The sequence below is a fragment of the Vigna unguiculata genome, chromosome 1 (genome assembly GCF_004118075.2).
Source record: "Vigna unguiculata cultivar IT97K-499-35 chromosome 1, ASM411807v1, whole genome shotgun sequence".
NCBI lineage: Eukaryota > Viridiplantae > Streptophyta > Magnoliopsida > Fabales > Fabaceae > Vigna > Vigna unguiculata.
In genome coordinates this window covers 41,087,350-41,108,845 of record NC_040279.1, presented here as the reverse complement: position 1 = coordinate 41,108,845, position 21,496 = coordinate 41,087,350, and the positions used below count along the sequence as shown (strand labels likewise).

At 31.5% G+C, this 21,496-nt stretch overlaps 3 protein-coding genes and 1 non-coding gene across 5 annotated transcripts; 3 read left to right on the top strand and 1 right to left on the bottom strand.

The window, feature by feature from the left end:
* The first annotated feature begins 1,239 nt into the window (after positions 1 to 1,239).
* LOC114191553 (protein PECTIC ARABINOGALACTAN SYNTHESIS-RELATED) lies at positions 1,240 to 6,445 on the top strand. Its single transcript, XM_028080790.1, has 11 exons — positions 1,240 to 1,542; positions 1,899 to 1,949; positions 2,063 to 2,153; positions 2,685 to 2,761; positions 3,270 to 3,358; positions 3,693 to 3,812; positions 4,503 to 4,619; positions 4,702 to 4,845; positions 4,934 to 5,057; positions 5,149 to 5,340; positions 5,666 to 6,445. Exons 1-11 carry the CDS (start codon positions 1,240 to 1,242, stop codon positions 6,023 to 6,025), a joined length of 1,668 nt encoding a protein of 555 aa, XP_027936591.1. The 3' UTR covers positions 6,026 to 6,445.
* Positions 6,446 to 8,632: 2,187 nt separating this feature from the next.
* On the top strand, positions 8,633 to 13,618 carry LOC114192323. Of its 2 annotated transcripts, none has more exons than XM_028082025.1 (14): positions 8,633 to 8,812; positions 9,394 to 9,553; positions 9,655 to 9,912; positions 10,098 to 10,272; positions 10,679 to 10,740; positions 10,861 to 11,024; positions 11,163 to 11,260; positions 11,570 to 11,628; positions 11,746 to 11,880; positions 11,966 to 12,204; positions 12,305 to 12,455; positions 12,701 to 12,776; positions 12,896 to 12,946; positions 13,129 to 13,618. In XM_028082025.1, the coding sequence occupies exons 1-14, from the start codon at positions 8,751 to 8,753 to the stop codon at positions 13,341 to 13,343; spliced, it is 1,905 nt and encodes a 634-aa protein (XP_027937826.1). In that variant the 5' UTR covers positions 8,633 to 8,750; the 3' UTR covers positions 13,344 to 13,618. The 2 variants fall into 2 exon arrangements, with proteins under 2 accessions (XP_027937826.1, XP_027937818.1); XM_028082017.1 differs by having other exon boundaries at positions 11,966 to 12,207.
* Positions 13,619 to 15,236: 1,618 nt separating this feature from the next.
* LOC114193886 (sufE-like protein 2, chloroplastic) lies at positions 15,237 to 16,250 on the top strand. Its single transcript, XM_028083861.1, has one exon. The coding sequence runs from the start codon at positions 15,384 to 15,386 to the stop codon at positions 16,008 to 16,010; it is 627 nt and encodes a 208-aa protein (XP_027939662.1). The 5' UTR covers positions 15,237 to 15,383; the 3' UTR covers positions 16,011 to 16,250.
* Positions 16,251 to 20,689: 4,439 nt separating this feature from the next.
* On the bottom strand, positions 20,690 to 20,762 carry TRNAR-ACG. Its single transcript has one exon. It is a non-coding gene; the product is annotated as a tRNA-Arg (tRNA).
* Between the last annotated feature and the right edge of the window lie 734 nt (positions 20,763 to 21,496).

Below are 21,496 nucleotides of genomic sequence, written 5' to 3'. Positions count from 1 at the left end.
TTTGTAGGAATGTAGTTTTCAATTATCATATTAAATTCCCATCTTTTTAAGATGTTTTTTAAACCCAAATTTAAAAGGTCAACAAATTATAATTATTTTTCTTAAACTTGAAAGAAACGCCATTAGTTTGTTTAACATGGAGAATACGCGTACTATCAAAACAAAAGCTGCATTAATAATTTGTCTTTTTTATGCAAAATACTCCTTTCTTGAAAAATACTATCACCTAAACACATAAGTTTTTCTATAAACATTTATGAGAGAAAAAAATTAACTTTTCTTACTAAACTAACTAATTTTGTAATTTTTTTATTTTTAACATAACTGATTAATTTTACTTTATAAAAGTTAATCTCATTTTTTCTTAGTTTTATCTTTTAAAAGTGTTTATAGAAAATTTCGTTTAAATAAATTTTCTGTTATAATGACTTGTCTAGTTTAAGATACAAAAAAATTCTTGGAGTGTAGTATATAAATAATTTGTATCGTTTAATATAGAGGAAAATTATTTTCAATTTTGGTAAAACCCACTAACTTGTTTATAAATATACATTATCTTCTTTCTCGATCCTTCACTATAATTTTTAACCAAACACTAATTTTTCCGACTTTTTTTTTTCACGTAATGGAGAACTGAGATATTTAATATAATTATAAGTTCAATGAAATTTATGTGTAGATGAAAAATTAATTGCTTCGATGTGGGAGTTTTTTTTTTTTTCAAAACAAAAATGGAAACCTATGTACGTTCTCCTTCAGCCTAAAGAAGTAACACAATTAAACTACAATAACTCTTTTACCATCAATTGTTGTGTGTTAGATACAGAGAATTGGTTTGTTCCAATTTTGCAAGTTGGTTCATAGAAATCATGGAAGGTTGGTCAACAGAGGAAGCAAATTCTTGAACCAAAACGAGTAAACGAAGGGTTGTGTGAGTGAATGACGATGATACCCTCGCGTGGAGAACAGTGATAATATATGATATGAATAATAATAAATAAATAATAAATAATAATGCAATTGCTGGTTGTGGAAAAGAATAGAAAGAAATAGCGGAAAGAGGTGGATCTGAAATCACATGGGACTCACCCACAACAAGAAAACGTTGCTTTCTCCTGCGTTGGTAAGAGAAGAGGAACAAACACTTGTTACTGTTTCTTAGTTTAGTGATAGAGAGAGAGAGAAAAAGTGGAAAGAGAAGGAGAAATTGAGAGAACTCACTCCATTTCGAATCGGAGCATGGCGGAGCTCCGCCACTCCTCTTCCCTCGGCAGCCGAGCAACCAATTCTCCAATGAAGCGTGACGCCATCGCCGTCGCCGTCGGCGGCGCTGGCGATTCCTCTCCGCTCATTACCGAGAGCCACCTCACCGACGACGACGAGCACGATCGCCACTCGTCCAAGGAGCGCGACAGGCATGTCTGCTCCTTCTTGAACGACGACCCTAGGGTTTCGCCTCACCACTCCAGGATCTCTCTGTTTTTCACCTTCCTTCTTATACTCGTTGGTTTAGTCTCCGTATTCACAATCTTCCATAAACTCGTGAGTCCTCTCTGCCCGCGTTTTAGATTTACTAATAATGCATTGCATCCATTTTCGCCTTTGGTGTGTGGAAAACGAAATTGCTCATCTGTAATTTCTACTGTTATTTTGTTTATCTAAAATTGAATTAAATTACCGTGGAATTTGTACGTGGAGTCAACAGATTGTTCTTATTTCAATTTTGATCTGCATTGTTCAGCTGGAGTAACTTCTGTTACGAGTAGCTGTACAAGTAATGCATGTATTTTATTTTTTATTTTTTGTTCTCATATAATAGTTCTGCCGGTGCAGTCATATTTCTTACTCTTTGTTTTTGGCGAGTTCTTATGAGCGAATTCGTGTTCAATTTATTGTAGAATGCCCCTTACTTGTGTAAAAAGGACGGCATTGTTCTTCATTGCCCACATGTAAGTTCTCATAAGGACCACTCCTTTGGTTTCATTTCATTTCCTCCTTTTCTGTTGTTCAATGACAGTGGTGTTATTTTCTCTTCTCATGTCCTCTTTGGTATTATTTTCAGGTTAAGGAATCGCCATCTCTTTGGGAAAATCCTTTCTCATCCACGACATCTTGGAGGCCCTGTGCCGAGCGCCGGGATGGCGTTTTATCAGGTTTCCACGGTTTTCTATGTTCATTAATATATTAATATATATTCATATATTTATTTATTTCACATCCCATCAGCATTGCAAGCCATGCCAAGACAGGGTATTAAGAAATTCAGTAATGTCGATATCTCTTCATTCAGAAGCTGTGAAATTTTAACATAATTTGCATTTGTCAGTAGCATCGAATAAGAGCGGTTATAATTGGTCTCGCTATATTGTGATGTTACCATTTAGGCATCACTGCAATGTGATTTTTTTTAATGGAGTGAATGGACCCTTTAAGATTTTTTATCACTCTCTTCATCCTTCATTAGAAAAAGGAAATTGCCAAATTCTTAAGTTAATTTTTTAAAACTTTTAACAACGGGTTCTAATAAAGTGATCTATAAATCAATTGTTTCATTTATTTCTTAATGTAATATTCCCCATTCATCTCTTATATGTTACCTGGACTTGAATACATTCATACTGTTGCTGTGTATGTTGTTTCTAGTATTACTGCTATTATTCACAGTACTTTATACTTCTATGTAGAGCTTCCTCATGAAAACGAAACAAACGGCTATATATTCATCCATGCTGAGGGTGGTCTAAATCAGCAAAGAATTGCGGTATGAGATATGTTCTTTCATTGTGATATTCTCTCTATCTTAACTTAGACTGTTTTTCTTTTCCAAAATTGCTCTTGAATGCGATATTTTACTGTTTGCCTGTATTTTCTTTCATAGCCATTGTTCTCTTGCTGACTGCCGCACCTGGATTGATGATTTTCTTTCCAATTGTAAAATATATGTGAACATAATGTTCTTCAAACTGTCTGATATAATTAGAAAGTAAAAGAATAAACTAAGAACAGTATTTTTTTTGCATTTAGTTTCATGGTGCACTTTTTCTTAGGAGACTGATTTATTTTGTTAAAGTGCCATCTCAATACATTTCCAATTTGGTGCACTAGAAAATTGCAATGCCAGTAAAATTACTGTTTTAAATTGGATCTTCATGCAAAATGGTGCTGATTTCACTTTCTTGTTTCTTACATTCAAATGACAGTCTGTGGAAGATTTAATAATGGAAGATTTAGCTGTCAGTGACTTACTTTCCAAATCTTTTAAAATGCAGATATGCAATGCAGTGGCTGTAGCCAAAATAATGAATGCCACTCTTATTTTGCCTGTTTTGAAGCAGGATCAAATTTGGAAAGACCAAACGTGAGATCTCTTGTCCTATTCCTTTTTTTTTTTTCACGTTGTTTAGCTAAGTTTAATTAGGTTAAATAAATAATTTGGTTCCTGCAGTTGACACTTTTTTTGTGTTAATCCTTACATGAAGAACTCTGCACTTTGGTCCTCATGAAAAGTCATTTACACGTTAGACCTACTGTTTATCCCTCTTTTATCATGGTTGTTTCTTACTTAGCAAATTACATTTGACAGAAAGTAAAAGGCATGTTTAACAAGTCATCAATTAGTTTTCTTGCCTAGGTTGGTAGATTTCAGAGACGGTCCTCCATTCTAATCATGATGATGCATTTCACGATTTCAGGAAATTTGAAGACATTTTTGATGTGGATCATTTCATTGACTACCTTAAGTATGATGTTCGTATTGTACGTGATATTCCACAATGGTTTACTGATAAATCAGAGCTATTTTCTAGCATAAGGTTTGATAGATTCCTGTACTTTTATTACTCTGTTGAAAACTAAAATCCCCAGTTGGTATAAGAGATGGGTAAATATTTCCTTTTTTCCCCTTAAAGTTTAAACATGAAATAATATGTCCTCAACCACTCTTTTTAATTCTGTTTTTATCAATGCACTGATTGACAACAGGTGTGATTGAAGTGCTGGGTTTTGTGACCACTGACCAAATAGCATGAAAATTATGAGTTTGAAGTTAGAGATTCGTGTGCCTTTTTATTAGAGTCTTTTGAACTCTTACATCTCACGTTATGACTGATAAGAGACAGATAAATATGTCAAGACCTAGTTAGCTTTTTGTTGGTTTTCTTTTTCATCCATTGACTGGCTATCTTTTGGTTTAGATGGAATTGCTCCTTCTTGTGTCAAATGATAATTATGAATTTAAAGTACTTGCGAGTTAAACATGTCCTAAACCGTTGATATTTTTTTTTTTTTGTTAAGAGGGCTTTGTGGGCAGAGAATACACAATGTTCTGTCTATATTTATTCTTTCAATCATCTAACTTCTTACATATTTCTCTTAGTTTTACGATATTGTTACCAATGGTGTCAACCAAGTTGTTTCTGATACTTGGTGTTTGCTATTGATGCCTTCTGTGGTTGAATACATACTTGTGTTGACTAACAAAGCAAATGTATCTTCTCATTCAGACGGACTGTAAAAAACATTCCAAAATATGCACCAGCACAATTTTACATTGATAATGTTTTGCCCCGGATCAAGGAGAAGAAGATTATGGCTCTTAAACCATTTGTTGACAGGCTGGGGTAGGCCAAGGATGATATATATGTTTTATGCCTTTTTTTTGTATGAATTGATTGTGTCATGATGTTTCAGTTTTTGTTTCAGATATGACAATGTTCCTCCTGAAATCAACAAGCTGAGATGTAGAGTTAATTATCATGCACTGAAATTTCTTCCTGATATAGAGCAGATGGCTGATTCACTGGCATCAAGAATGAGAAACCGAACTGAAAGTTCAAATCCTTATATGTATGTGACATTTGTGATCACAACCCTGACTGAGTTATGGGTGATTTTTTCTAGTGTCCAAGTGATTTAAGAATTTTACTGTAAACAGGGCTTTGCATCTTAGATTTGAGAAAGGAATGGTGGGACTATCATTCTGTGATTTTGTGGGGACAAGAGAGGAGAAAGTCAAAATGGCAGAGTATAGAAAAAAGGAGTGGCCTCGACGGTACAAGGTGGCCATCATACTTTTTATCAAATCAACACGAACTCTAAGAACCTTCTATTGGAGCTTTTTGATCACATTGTATTTGTTGAAAAATGCAGAATGGTTCCCATCTGTGGCAATTAGCTCTACAGAAGCGTAAGGAAGGACGATGTCCTCTAGAGCCTGGAGAAGTGGCCGTTATTCTTCGGGCTATGGGCTATCCTAAGGAAACTCAAATTTACGTTGCTTCTGGACAGGTTTATGGTGGACAGAACCGGATGGCTCCACTAAGAAATATGTTCCCTAATCTGGTAAGGCTTCTTCACTTCCTTTCTATTCTGTTTATTTTTTATTGATGAAAATCACAATCATTATTATGTAGTGAATGAAGTGATGTTATCACACGGAGTTCTAATGTCCGTTAAGGCTATCAAGCTGTTAAGCTATGATGCAATGTTCTGTTGCTCTATATAAATTTATTTATCCATTATAATATAGCAAATGTAAGTCTGTTTGAACGAGCTTGTCCATAAGTTTTTTTAGGAAAGAAAAAATAAATTTGACTTCATCTAGTCAAAATTCATGTAAGAATTCCTTAGATTCTTTTGCAATGTGTTAATCTTTTCCCTACAACAGGTTACCAAGGAGGAGCTAGCAACCAAAGAGGAGTTAGATGGTTTCAGAAAGCATGTGACAAGCCTAGCAGCTCTTGACTTCTTAGTGTGCTTGAAGTCAGATGTATTCGTGATGACCCACGGAGGCAACTTTGCTAAGCTGATTATCGGCGCCCGTAGATACATGGGTCACCGTCTAAAGTCAATTAAGCCTGACAAAGGCCTAATGTCGAAGTCTTTTGGGGATCCGTACATGGGTTGGGCTACTTTTGTAGAAGATGTTGTTGTTACTCACCAGACGCGAACGGGATTGCCAGAAGAGACTTTCCCCAACTATGACCTCTGGGAGAACCCTCTGACTCCATGCATGTGTAGAGCCTGATTACAGCAATTTTATCAACGACACTGGGACTTTACCCAATGCAGTTGGGAGAAATATGCCGTTTAAGTTATGAATTCTATCTATCTCCAGGGTAAACGTCGGAATGCTGGCTCCTGTCAATATAAGCTTTGAGGTAGGAGGGGCAGTAAATAGAAATTTGAAGCAGAGATAATGGCTTGAAGGGAATGAGATTGGAATGTTGGTTATCATTTTAATGAACAGATTTCCTATTCTGAGTATTCTCGTAGCCGAGATACCGGGTGGATTTTGTCTTTTCGTCTAACATGTAGCCATTCCCCGATCACTTTTATTCTTCCAGGAAAAATTGATTATTTTTTGTACTAAGAAAATTGTGCAAATCATTAATGACTTACATTAGTAGGTTTATGTGATTTTACTATGCATTGGCAGGGTGATAAAGGCTTTTCATGATTACATAGGAGGATTTGGCTCCTTAAAAGTGCAGAGTGTAATTAAAGATGCTGTTGAAATTTTCAACTTTTTATTTTCTAAATAATTGATTATTATTTACACTTCTCGTTTAATAGAGGAGCTAAAAGTATCAAGTATTTTCAATCACGAGAAATGTAGGGTCGTTTCTGAATGTTCTATGCTGGGCAAGGAACCTGAGAATATGTCATGTTCCCCCACAACGAGGCCGTCCTTGAAACAAAGCCGCAACAAGTAGTACCATTGTTTCTTAGTTTAATGTTCTTATTCTCACTAATCTTCATTGTAACTATGGCAGAAAGAGGAAAAAAAAAGGTTTAACTATGCCAAAAACATTAAATATGTTGTTAACCTAGTCAATGTAAACGTGAGGGTGATAAGTCATAAGTAGATATGGCAAATAAATTTGTTCCTGTAGGTATTATTCGAACTCGTCCCCGTTTTGACTGGAAATCCCCGCATTGACTGGGTATGGGTATGGGAAATTCCTGATTTTTTCAATTGGGTATGGGGATGAGGATGGGGATATACATATCCCCGCCATAATACCCGTCCCCGCCATATCTCCATCTTCGTTTAAATTATTAAAATATTTACAATTAATTAAGTAACTATATATAAATATATATATATATATATTCTATTTTTTATTTCTTTTAATTATTTAGTTTGTTATGAAATTCATTCGCATCTCCAATATATTTTTTATCTTATCATAACCCTTATGTAATTATGTTAGAATGATGTATATCAATTAAAAAAAATTATTTCTAACATTTGAATATTTCTATTATTTTTTAATATTTTTATTTATTGCATTTTTCTTTCACATAAGAATGTTTAATACTCTCAATTTAAGTGTTTAATAACATAAACATTTTATTTACTAGGTAATATATATAAAAAGTTACTTATTATTATTAATTTTTGTTTCATTTGAATAACTTTTTTGTTTCGCTAAAACAATTTTTGTTATTTCTCAACTATTGAGTATATATGTTGATATTTGAAAAGTTTTCTTAGATCTCTAAGATTTTCATCTTATCATACTGTTAATTATATATTTGTTTTCCTTTGTGTGATTCCTTTCAATACTCTCCAAATTGTTTATAAGATACACATTTGTTAATTTTTTAATATTTTTATTTTTTGTTTATTTGCATCATGTAAAATACTATTTCGATATATTTTATCTAATTATTTTTTATTTTCTAACTCATTACAATCATACTTTAATTTTTTTCACTGTAATTGTATACATAATTTTTATTTACTACAATATAAAAATTTAATGTAATTGCTATGAATATTTTTTTATCACCATCCAACATATATTGGAGTTCAAAAGATACAAGATCTATGTTAAAATTTTATTATTATGGTTATTGTTTGTTCTTTGCGTCATTTTGATAAAGTGATGTATTATAACTTTTATTAGTGTATAAAAAAAAGATTCATTATAATTTAAAAAATTGAAGTAAATAAACATTTAAAATATATTTTAATTTGAATATTTTTCCTTTTATATTTTTTTAAAATAATTTTAAATTTTATCAACTAGGTTTCATTAATGTTTTTCATTAATGTTTGCAAATTTAATAAATATTTATGTTCTCATGAAATTTTATTTGGTATTATAATCTAAAATGTAAACAATTATAATTTATTTCAAAGTATTTGAAATTGAAGAAACAACCATCCTCCTAATATTAAATATTTGACAATATTATGTTTCTTTTAGCGTAATTTTTTTATTATTTTATTAAAATTAATTAAAATTAATATTAAAGTAGTAAGAAAATAGGTATGAGTATGGGTACGAGATTATACCCGATGGAGATGGGGATGAGACAAAAGTTGAATACCCGTTGAATTTGGATATGAGGATGGGAATGAATTTCTTTTACGGAAATGAGTATGGGATAGCGAAACTCATCACCGCCCGTCCTGTTACCGTCCCTACTCATAAGTGAATATTTTGTCGATACATGCATTTGTTTTACAACACAACACGTCTTTCTTTATCTTTACTTTTTTTTTCTTCTGCAATTTAACAGTATTATTCATCAAATTTAAACTTCAACGAAAGAATCTTTAATATAGCGTCAACAATTATTTAAAATTTTAAATATTTTACGGTTAGATAATGAGCCTGTTAAAGACATCAATAATAGTCTCGAAGTCCCAACTAACGAACTAAAATAGTGGATATTTTTGGAGGCATATAGACTCCGTTGAACTCTGTGACGCAACAGGGGCACCGGCGAAAGCGATCATGAAGTGTCTCTCCTCATCCTCCGTTTCTCTTTTTATTTTCCTTTGTCTATGTTTTGAGAGGTATATATTATCACGGCCTCATCTTACACTTTTGCGATAGTTTAGTAGATTGCGTGTTTCACTTGCATGCATCCTTTCGGAACGCATTGGAAGATAAGTCTGACCAGCAATCGCTTCGCTCGTTTCATGGTTATTGTTGATTGCAAAATTTTATTAATTACCCATAAAGTTTTTTTGCTGTTCCTTAAAAGGTTGTTCTGGTGTGTTGCTTTTAAATTTCAAATATAGCATTTCATCACCGCATATCTCTATGAAAAATTTTAAAATCAGCGTCTCAATTTCACTTTGGCCCTGGGCACTTTTCCTGCATCAAGTCAACCTATATTCCAGCATTTATGTTGATTACCATAAATAGTTTATTGAATTATTATAAACAAGCTTCAATTTGGAACTGTGTGTGGAATAAGTTTTAAATTTATTAGCAAGCTTCAATTTTTTTTCTAATTGCAGAAAGTAGTAATAGTGACTGTACTAAGTTGAATCCTAATTTGCACAACAACGTCCTAGTGCAAGCTCTCTTGATGTCTTACTCTTTGTGCCCTTATTCTGTCATATGATCATATCTAATATTGTCATTTCAGTGTGTGGACTAAAAATGTATCGGAGAGTGATCGACAGGAAGCTAGCATTCCACCAAGAGGTTGGAACTCCTATGATTCCTTTTGCTGGACAATATCTGAAGAAGAATTCTTGCAGAGTGCTGAAGTAGTTTCTCAGCGTCTCCACGATCATGGATATGAGGTACAGTTTCTGTGAGGAATTATAGCTTGTGAATGAGTTTGAATATGCTAGTATTACTTTTGTTATATATAGATACGATAACTTTCCTTCAAATTTTGTAGTATGTTGTGGTGGATTACCTCTGGTATAGAAGGAAAGTTGAGGGTGCTTATCATGATTCTCTTGGATTTGATGTGATTGATAAATGGGGGAGGATGCTACCTGATCCAGGAAGGTGGCCTTCTTCTGAAAATGGGAAAGGATTTGCTGAAGTAGCTAATCGAGTTCATGGCATGGGTTTGAAATTTGGAATTCATGTCATGAGAGGGATAAGTACACAAGCTGTAAACGCAAACACCCCTATCCTTGATACAAAAACGGTATCGCTTTGTATTTATGCCATAATTTAACTCTATTTCTTTCTTGCTTTTTTAAGGAAAGAAATCAGTCGTAACGAATGCCTCATTTAATGCATTTTATCTGCAATAGAACATTACAAAGCAGGAGCTGAGGATGTTGTATACATTAATCTGAAGTTTGACATTGATATCTTTCAATTTCTTAGGGAGGTGCTTATCAAGAATCTGGTCGGGTGTGGTATGCAAAAGACATAGCAATCCCAGAAAGGGCTTGTGCATGGATGCCTCATGGTTTCATGAGTGTGAATACAAAATTGGGAGCGGGAAAAGCTTTTCTGAGATCCCTTTATGAGCAGTATGCTTCATGGGATGTTGATTTTGGTAATTGGACTACTATTTTACATTCTATTTTTATAGTGCTCTATCACAACAAATTCATGTCATTGACAGAAATCTTAATGACTTCCATAGTTTTATTGCATCTGACCAATAAGTTTGGATAAGAAAAGCATTTGTATTTATTTCTGGTACAGCAATTGCATTTTTTTGGTTAAGATTATTGTTGAAACATCATTAGGTTGACTAGGTGTTTAATGGTCTCATAAACTTACATTAAAAGTTTCATATCTTATCATATCGCTTTAGATTGCCTATGTGTTCATATTTTAATTCAGGGGTTATGCTGAAGTAAAAAAACAACAGAAAGTACTCAAAACTATATCATGTAATTCAGAGGTTATGTCTTTCATTGACGGCTATTTTAACAGCCTTTCTACTTTCCACGCAGTGAAACATGACTGTGTATTCGGGGATGACTTTGATTTAAATGAAATAAGCTATGTTTCTGAGGTATTCTGGAGTTCTCCTGTCCTCCTACCTTCCGTCCCTCTTATCCTCATCTGAAAACTGAGATTGGTAATATCTTGAAAGATCCTTTGAAAGCTACTAATTACGTGTCATTTCATCCAGGTTCTCAAGGAGTTTGATCGCCCCATTGTATATTCTTTGTCTCCTGGAACTAGTGTGACACCAGCCATGGCCAAGGATGTCAGTGGACTGGTTAATATGTATCGTGTAACAGGAGATGACTGGGATACATGGGGGGATGTCAAATCACATTTTGATATTGCCAGGTCGTTACATCGTTATATTTTAGTTCAACACATTTGTATCTGTCTTCTTCAGAGTACCTCGCTATTATTTTATTTCTGAATCCCTGGTCTGTTATTCTATCATTATATCATATAACTTTAGTTATTTGATTCTATCAGGGATTTCTCAAATGCCAATTTGATAGGAGCAAAAGGTTTAACGGGGAAATCTTGGCCTGATTTGGACATGCTACCCTTTGGATGGCTAACTGATCCTGGTAATGAGCCGGGCTGCTATTTTCATTAATCGTTTATCCTTCCTCTATCTTCTGCCCTTTTTGTTGTTTTTTTAAACAAAATTTTTTTATGTGAAACCAGAATCTTGTGGCATTGTAAGCATTTTGTTTGCGTATAGATTCACTCTACTATGATGAGGACATTAATGGTTCACTGAAACTGTTAGATTAGAAAACTCAAAAGATATTCAGCAATCTCATCATGGAAAATTGCAACAAGCTGTTTAAGTTTGGACTCACGGGAAAATGAATTATGACACTGCATTTTCACTTTTTCTTTGTTTTTGGAAGGTTCAAATGAAGGTCCACATAGGTTTAGTCACCTCAATCTGGAAGAAAAGAAGACACAGGTATTTCTACAAGCACAGCTAAGTTTTTTTTCTGATATATTCGTGTGTTAACTTTAATTTGCTTACAACTGTATATGCATTATCAATAGATTGAGTGAATGTCTTTCTATCCCTTAGATGACTCTTTGGTCTATGGCAAAGTCTCCCCTTATGTATGGTGGGGATGTTCGGAAGATTGATCCTAGCACATATGATATTATCACAAATCCCACCCTTCTCGAGATTAATTCTTTTAGCTCAAACAATATGGAGGTATGTGAGCCATCTAAATTTTTTGTGGTGGGGGGAATAATATTTTGATCAAATTAGTATCATATTTACTTTGCCGCATTGGCAGTTTCCTTATATCACAAGTGTGAAGAGTGAAGATCAGGATCTTAGTTTGAGAAGAAGTGGTAAAGAAATAAAAACAACTTTCACCCATTCATTAGGCCTCACAAGGTGCAGCGAGTCAAAGGCAATGGGTTGGGCTAGTGAAAGGCTTAACCTATATCTTGAAAGAATATGTTGGAAAAGGAGTTTGGGAAACAAGCATCTTGCCCCCTTCTGTGTGCACAAAAGAGAACTTTACTTCCCGTTGTAATCTTGCTTATCTTTCTATGTTCAATTTTTCCTAACTCTGATATGAATAATAATGTTGTTAACAACAGAAATTGGTACTTGGATACTGATACAGAGATGAAGTGAGTATGTATCATCAAGGGAAACATCATTTAGTTGCAACAAACAGATTAAAATTTTGCTTGGATGCTTCTCCAAAACGAAAGCTCACTTCTAAAGAGTTCAAGAGAGGGACATTTTCTCCCTGCAGGTGGGATTCAAATCAGGTATGTTTAATCTATCTTTAGGCTTTGCAAGGGTGCAATGTTGCCCCAGTTTGTATTTTTTGCAATTTTGTCTGAGTTTTATACAATTCAAAGATAATCTTGCTTATGAAGTGCACACCGCTTCTATTCCAATCTTAATATTACTTTCACAAGTTTTTGTTACGTGAAATAACATTTAGATATGCATCTTTACATATATATTTTTTATGTATTCTGTTATAATATGATTTTTGAGTCTTTCACAGATGTGGGAATTGAATCCTAATGGGACCCTGGTCAATAGTTATTCTGGCTTGTGTGCAACAGTAGAGTCTAGCGAAGGTGAAATTTTGTAAATCCACACCACTTTCCAGAATGATGTTTGATTCATGCAGTTGTAGAGTTTCTCTAGTTTTTTCCTCCGATTTAATATTCATGATTCAAGTTGCTACTTTTGGCAGATACTATAAATTCTGGTGGCTTGCGCTCTTGGGTTGCTACAGGAAGAAAAGGTCTGCTAACAAAAACTACAGCTAAATTTTGTTTGTTTTGTTTCTGCAACTTCATCCAATCCAACAAACTGGAGTAGTGCATATTTTCCAAACACTGGTTGAGGTTGAACTAGTAGCATGTGACATTAAAGAATTCATTGGAGTTATTCTGTTCTAACTCTTAGAATTGTATCTCTGTGTAGGAGAAGTCTACATTGCTTTCTTCAATCTAAGTGAACAGAAAACAGTAATGTCTGCTAAGGCATCTGATCTGGCTAAGTTTCTTCCTGCCAGAGACTTCAGTTCTTGTGAGGGCAGTGAAGTGTGGAGTGGAGATGCTGTAGAAATAACAAAAGGGAAGTTATCAACAGCAGTGGAAATGCATGGAAGTGTGCTAATTGTTCTGAATTGCAGCTAAAGGAGAAAAAAAGGCATTTCACTGGCTAGCTAAAATATGAATGTAAAATGTGGTGTTTTACACACAAGTGGATGATGATTGCTGCATTGAAGGTGCTGTGGAAGGAAGAACACATTCTACTTCTTAAACTAAAATTAGGGTTGGAGATTTTCCTAGTAAGTGCCCACTAAGTGTGGTTACTGGAAGGTGGTGGAAGTACCAGAAAGCTCTGAACTGAAGAAGTAACCTATTTTCCATACTTCAAAAAGATTGAATCCTTATCTTAATTCTTCAAATCAACGCATTGAATAATTTTGCTATAAACATTAACAAATAACTTTAACTCTTGTTATTGAAATTCAATAACAGGCTTAAATCAAATAAAATCATTTGTTATATTTGAATATGATGTCAAATATTTAGTTAATTAAAAAATTAATGTATGTCTAAGGTTCTTTATATTATGTAATTTGTTGATGAGCATACAAAATTAAAAATAGAAAATATTTTTTTATTTTATCATTTTTATTATAAAATGTTTAATAATTTTTCTAAAAATGTTTAACCATTAATATTGATTCAATGTCAATTGATTTAGTTTTATTCAAAATTTATATCAAATTTCAAGCAAATTATATATAATTTTATATTTGGTTTAAATAATTATTTAATTAAAAATTAAATCAAACTAAACTACAGATATTTTCGTGTATGGTTAGTTAGTATTAGTAAAGAGTAATTGTAAATAAATATTATAGGTGTAGGTGTAATTTTAATTTCTTTGGTTTCTTCTATGATTAAATTTCTTTTTATTAAAATTCATGTATTTTTATTTTTCTTAGTCTAAATGTTTGCAAATTGAATTGCACATATTATTTCAAACTAAAAAAAAAACTGATTAAAAACATTAAATTTCACTAAAAGGGCCCCTTCGTTATTTAAAAATATAAAGGAACCTTCTCACAAAAAATGTAGTATACTGTATAGAAGTGCTTCATATTTTATTTCAAATAAGTGACGAAAGCCATTACATCATGACCAAGATTTAAGAGGATTAAACTAATCTGGTATGAAATATCCTCAATTAATTAATTTGGAAGGAACGCAAAAATTTGCTTTTGGTTCTACACATGTTTCATGCAAAGAGACATAACCAAACACTATCACTAAATATTACTTAAATAATTTAAATTTAATTAAATTTAAAGCTGATGAAGTTTTTTAATTAAATTATAACTATTAAGTGATTTTTCCGTCATTTATAACAATATATAAAGGAGATTCTTCTTTTTTATCCACATTTCAAAATATCAAATTTATCCTTTAAATATAATAATTTATTAAATTTTTAAAAATTAATCTTTATTTTACAAGTTTTTTTATAAAATTGGCTATTTATGCTTATTCCTTTCTTCTTTATTTATCAATGATTATTCTTTCATCTGTTTTTATATATTTCACTTTATTTTTAATAAATATAATTTTAGTTTATATATTAACTTAATAATTTTATAATTTTATCACATACTAATATAATATCATACATATTTAAAAAATTTCATACATAGACGTTATAACGCTATAACTTCTGTGAATACACTGGTCATTGATAAAATGGTTCTCAGTGAAATAATAATGTCACATGTTTTATATTAACGGTACTTTCATTTCATTTTATATTAGTTACAAAATTTCATATCTTTTAACGAAAAAAAAATATCAGAGAAAAGGAGAGATATATTACAATTACACTACTAAAAATAAAATTGTTTCACTCAACATACTATTTATCTAATAAAATAACATTCTGAATTAATTAATTTAAACATATTTATAATATAAATTATTATTAAACTTAAGAATAAGGAGAGATATTTAGAAAAGTCAGATATAGAGGAATTGGCGGGTTAAAGTTTCATTCTCTCTCTGTCTCCGTTTCTGAACCCTCACAAGCCTCTCACCTTCTTTCTCCTCTCTTCTCTTCCCTTCCATTTTCATTCCCTTATTCCTCTCTCTGCAACAATGATAAATCAATGATTTTTTGTTTCTTAAATTCCAAAAATGGTTTCATCAACTGCAGTTACAACAACCACCCTATTCACCCCATCATCATCGTCTTCTTCTTTTTCTTCTTCTTCTTATTCTTCTTCTTATTCTTCTTCTTCTTTCAGTTCCCCTCTTTCCCCAAAACCTAACACCTTCACTCCTTCCAAATCTAACGCCGTTAACGCCGTTAACGCCCTATGCACCAAACCCAAACTCCGATCCAACGTCGCCGACAAGCTAAACAACATCGCCTCCGAGTTCACCTCTCTCTCCCAACCCATCGACCGCGTCAAACGCCTTCTCCACTACGCCTCCCTCCTCCCGCCCTTCCTTGACGCCGACCGCGTTCCGGCCAACCGAGTCGTCGGCTGCGCCACCCAGGTCTGGGTGGTGGCGGAGATCGACGAGCGGCGGAGGATGCGCTTCCGCGCCGACAGCGACTCCGAGATTTCGAAAGGCTTCTGCTGGTGTCTGGTCTGGATTCTCGACGGCGCGAAACCCGAGGAGGTCCTCATGGTCGACCGGGAGGATTTGGCCGACGTCAATGTCGGTTTGGGGATGAGTCTCAAGGCCCACTCCCGGACCAACACGTGGCACAACGTTTTGTTCACCATGCAAACTGCCGCTAAAGATTTGCTCTGAATTCATTTTTTCCCCTCCCGCAAATTTTGTAACAATAGTTTTTCATTTTTCTCTTAAACTTGTCTTGGTTTGATCGCATGTTTGATTGTAGCAATTCAAATTCCATTGTATTGCTGGATATGTCTACTACTTGTTCCTTGTGCACCCCTTTTTCGAATCTCAGTTTTTATTATGCTGCTACTTTTTATGGTTTTTCATTATCATCTTGTCCTCATTGCAAGAAATTACATTTGTATGATCGATCACTTTCGTAGTCGGTTTGTTTGTAGTTACAGATGCTTGTAAAACCTAGACATTCCATGGCTGACATGTTTTTAAAACATTGATTTACGTGAGTGTGGTGGTATTGCGATTATGACAGGTTCCTCGATGGTTGGTGAAGAACAGATATGCAGATGATGATATATCTGATGTGCACATCTTGAGGTATTTTATATATTTACTCTTCCTTTTTTATTTATTTTCTTCCCCCCACTTGTTCTTTTGGTGATTACAAGATGTTGCTAATGCTTGGGCCAATAACCAAATTATACTTTAGTTGAGTATGTGTGATGTCACCCTAGAAATTTTAAGGCATGTTATGTTATCGTTGCATAAAAGTTATGAACTTTTTTTATCTTAGTAGTATACACTTTATTATTATATTACATATTAAATTTAATTTAAGATAATTATAGTATGGTATGTAAATTTTGTCCACTGAGAAATGCATAGGACATGTAAAGTTTCGTTCTGTCTTTTATGAACTCTTTGAAAGTAGTTTTTCAGACCAAACAGTTTCTTCTTCATTTTCTTCTGCCGCTGGTTTTTCTGCATGTTTGGTGGTTTTCTCAATTTGCCTTGTGATGCACGACGTATCTTTTGGATGATATTTTGACACAGTACTTTCTTTGTATTCTCAGAAATTATCAGGTCAATTTTAATATAAAAAATAATTTATTCAAGTAGATAGAATTTATTTATTAAAAGAAAATTATTTGTTTTAAAATAAATAAATCATAACCACTTAAAAAAACTGCTTATTTTATTACAAAATTGTAGAGAACAAATACAAATATATTGACCCAAAAATATTGGTTTTATATATTTTTTCGTTGCATGAAACATAAGTATATTAGGAATGTTAGCTTAAGAATTTTAATTGAGGTTCATCTGGGATTTAACCTCCCTAATCTATTATACAATTCATAGGAGATTTAGAAACTTTAGATTAGGTTGTAATTAAAAATGTAATTTGTTTGGATAGAAGTGGTTATTCCAGTTATGTATTGGATTGGTTTGAATTGTGAGTATAAGAAAAGGGAAGCAGAAAAGTCCAAACACATCTGGTGAAATCTGGATTATGACTTTATTGTCTTATTGTTTAATCAACGTAGAAATTAGCAGGTAGAACTACACATGATAAGCCTATGGGAAAATAATTAATTAGGAGTTCCTCTCCCACAGAAGGTTTCACCATGTTCTGGATTATTTATATTCACTATAAAAATTCTGGATTATTTATATTCACTATAAAAATGATTTTATTCTTATGTTCGTATTCACCTTGGAAACTGTGATTGGATTAATAATGTTTGCATTTTTTTTGGTTAAATGTTTTAAAGTTAAGTTTTTCTTTTATCTATTGCTACTTTTATTGAGAAACATATAGTTATTTGGCTGTTTGTTGATTAAACTTATGATAAATAATATTTTGGTTCCATTGTATATATCAACGAGATTTGGTCCTTAATATAAGATAAAAAAAAATTACTCAATTTTAAAATATGCAATAAATAGGACAATTATCTTTTGCTAGTCTTGTGTAACTATTTATCGTTAAGTTGTAATATTAAGAATTATTTTGACACTAGATTATATTTGCTGAGAACTAGTTTGATATTAAGTTACACCTAGAAATAATTGACCGTTTAGTCGTAGAATAGCATTTAATTGTAACATTTTTTTACATCTATCATTTTTTTAAGTAAATTATCAGTGAATTACTCATTTAATAACGAAAATTATCATTCTTGAGTTTAATTTTAGACATGTAATTATTCATAAAAAAATCGTGTTAAAGTTTACTCGGTTGAATTAAAATAATCTTATAAAAAGTTGATAAAAATATAATCTTATTGATAAAAGTTTCAATTTGGATAAGACAATTTAAAAAAGTAATTTATTCATTTAGAGAATTTGAAATCTTTTTAAAGAAACTTATATATTTAGACGAGGAAATTAAAAAAATTAAAATTAAGAAATTTTAAGAATGAATTTTAAATAACTAAAATAATAGAATTTTTTTTTTTAAAAAGAAAGAAATTAAAATTTCTTAAGTTGTGAAATTGATTATTAGTTAGGAAAAAAAATCTATAGGTTTAAAAAGTCAAATTCAACCCGAAGTTTGAGTCAGATTGGCTTGAAGGTTAGTAGAGTTAGGTCACTCAAAAGTCAAGTTTGATTATTCCAAACCGATAATTGAGTAGGGTTGATATAGGTCAGAGATTAAGTTTGATCGATTTTATCAAAATCAAGATGAGTTGTATAAAATTAAAAGTTGAATTAAGTTAATTTACGTTTAGAATCGTTATAAAATATAAATTAAATTATTTTATTCAAAAAAATTAAATTTAAAATATTTTAATTACTTTATCTAAATTACTTTTTTAAGAAATAAAGAAAATCTAATTATAATTAATTTAATTATTAAGTATTTCAATTTTTTAAAATTATTGAAATCTTTAATCTAAACCAGTGAGCGATATTGTGTCTGTGTATGATTTTTTAAATATGAATGATACTAAATAAATGTATCAACTATCAAACGGATTCAAAATCTATATAATAATGTATCAACTATCAAATAGTATATAATAAATGTATCATATATAACAAATGTATATTTATTAAAAATAAAATGAATAGAGAGAATAATTATTAATGAATAAAAAAAGAAAAAAAGATAAACAGTTTGTTAGAAAATAGAGAAAAATAATTATTAAATTTAAAAAATTAATAAATAATTATATTTATAAAAAATATATTTGATATTATGAAACGTTCTTTATCGTTATAGATTCAAGGTTATACAACATTATGACATATGAATTTGATAAAACGATATTTATTTAGATCATACTAATCAAAACTATTTTTATATGTAATAATTGGACATGGTATGAAGTTTCAAATGTAGGTGGTCAATGTAGGAATAAGTGGTAGTTTTGGACATATTTTAATATAATAAAAAATTAAAAGAATTGAGAGAATTCAGAATGTCTTTATCGTCGTGTATCTCTATGCGCGCGTAAAAGACAAATTGTTCTCATTCTTCCGCCGCCATACATTATCGTCATAACCACCTTAACTATTTTATTTTTGTGTAGTGTGGTCAAAAGTTTGGATTCAACTTCATCAGTGTAATATTGGGAAATTAGAGGAATTTGGAAATTTTTTTTTTACAAAAAAAGGATGATTTTTAAATTATGAAATTTGGATGTCACTTTTAAATTTAAAATTATATAATTTGAAAGTCACGTTTAAAACTTAAATTACCGATTCAAGTTATATAATTAAGTATATGTTTTAAAATCTTAGATTGCACAGAAGTTTCAATAATAATAAAAAAAAAAAATACTTAGACAAAATGAAGATTTTAATATCTCCGAGGTGCAAAAGAAAAACACAGGGTGGAGAAAGAAGAAAGAAAGACAAAACTAAGCTAACGAAACTACAAACAAGCTCCTTACTAGTCAGTTTGTTTATGTACCTCCATAAATTTCTTATTGCACTCCATATTAAAAATTTCATTTTTATCTTTTTTTGGACTGCATGGAAAATGATTTTTAGGATGTGTAATATGACAACCAAAAAATTAACTTTTGATCATGTAACTCATAAATATTTAAAAAAAAAAATAACTTTCAAAAGTAAAAGATAACTTCCAGAATGTATAATTTAAAAGTCAAATGTCTTTCAGATTATCTCATCCAAAAATTATTTTTTTTCTTAACTATCTCCAATTCTTGGAAGGCATCAGATAACACAAAATGAAATCTTTCTACATGGGAGTGCGGGAAGAAATTTATGGAGGTGCAAGAAGAAACAGCATCCTTACTAATGCTAAAAGAGCCCATGGACCTTGTTCCATTCCATACTTGACTTGAAAAGTAACTTTTGATATCAGAAAGGAGTTCTGATAAGAAAAATTAATATATAATTAAGAGTTAGAACAAAAGTGACGATATTTTGTAGGTAACCTAACCCCAACTTAACATAAGATAATACTATAAAAGGATCCATTTTAAAGCTAACTAAAAATACTATTTATAAATTAATTTATGAAAATTCAGAGAATTTCCGTGAGAAATCTTTCCATGTTTATTCACTAGTAAATTGTTTTTAACTTTAGAAATATTGTTTATTTTAAAATTTTGTAGGAAGATATTTGTGAAGCATATCCAAAGTTTTGTTACATATATGTCAAAATGTTTGGCTGAACAATCTAGTGATAGAAACAAAGCACCTATAAACTTATTGTTGGTGTACGAGATGTGTTTCACTCATAAATCTAGAAAATTGTAGACCTATTTTTGATAATTCATGCACAATTATTTATTTATTTACTCTAAATGTGTTGTATTTCTTAAAAAAGAAAAAAAAAACAATTGTAAAAAATTGAGGATTTATCAGTAAAACGACTCCACTGGGGATCGAACCCAGAATCTCTGGTTCCGTAGACCAGCGCCTTATCCATTGGGCCATGGAGTCAATTTGATATTTGGTTAATTTTTTTAAATTATCTATTATCTAACAATGATAATGCTGAAATATGAATTTCAAGATGTATTATCACTCATCGTTCCTTTTTTTAAATATCTGATCTTATAAGCACACAATTATGATTAATTAAATTGTTGGCTCTTTAAATAATTTAAACTGAACTCTGGCTATGGATAACCAAAACAATTTCAAAATTGATTTGAGTCCACGAACTGAGAAACTTATGAATCAAATTTTTTTCTAAACTGAAAATCTGTTTATTTTGTGCTATTTTAAAATGAATCCAATAATGCGTTTGATGGTTTAGGGGCTGAAGTAAAATAATTTTTTAAATACTTGCTTTAATATTTATGAAAAAGTAGGTTATGGTAATTTCTTTGACTATTTTTAATTAATTTGAATATTAATTATGGTATTACTATTGTGCCTAACTTTACAACAACTGGTTTGAATTTTTTTGTTCTTGCTTACTATTTCAGAGCATTGAATATGTTGGTCCCCTCACTATGTGGTGAGTTTTTGGCTATGAATGAAAATGGTGAAATTAAAAGAATGTGTACTATGGTGGAACCACAAAATGTACTTGGTTGTTATTTCTTATTTACCTATCATAAACTTTTACTTAGGTTTCACTCACACATATTTATCAAAGTGTAAATAAAGTTGGTAGAAATAACAAATATTAAAATAATAAAAAGTTAAACATGTTTCTTAATTTCTTC

Bases quoted from the DNA above. Each gene is read 5' to 3' on its own strand.
- LOC114191553 (XM_028080790.1), top strand. From the start codon at position 1,240: ATGGCGGAGCTCCGCCACTCCTCTTCCCTCGGCAGCCGAGCAACCAAT. The intron at 4,846-4,933 runs GTATGTGACATT...TACTGTAAACAG, and splicing joins GAAAGTTCAAATCCTTATAT to GGCTTTGCATCTTAGATTTG. The intron at 5,058-5,148 runs GTGGCCATCATA...TGAAAAATGCAG, and splicing joins AGTGGCCTCGACGGTACAAG to AATGGTTCCCATCTGTGGCA.
- LOC114192323 (XM_028082017.1), top strand. From the start codon at position 8,751: ATGAAGTGTCTCTCCTCATCCTCCGTTTCTCTTTTTATTTTCCTTTGT. The intron at 11,629-11,745 runs GTATTTCTACAA...TCTATCCCTTAG, and splicing joins TGGAAGAAAAGAAGACACAG to ATGACTCTTTGGTCTATGGC. The intron at 11,881-11,965 runs GTATGTGAGCCA...CCGCATTGGCAG, and splicing joins TTAGCTCAAACAATATGGAG to TTTCCTTATATCACAAGTGT.
- LOC114193886 (XM_028083861.1), top strand. From the start codon at position 15,384: ATGGTTTCATCAACTGCAGTTACAACAACCACCCTATTCACCCCATCA.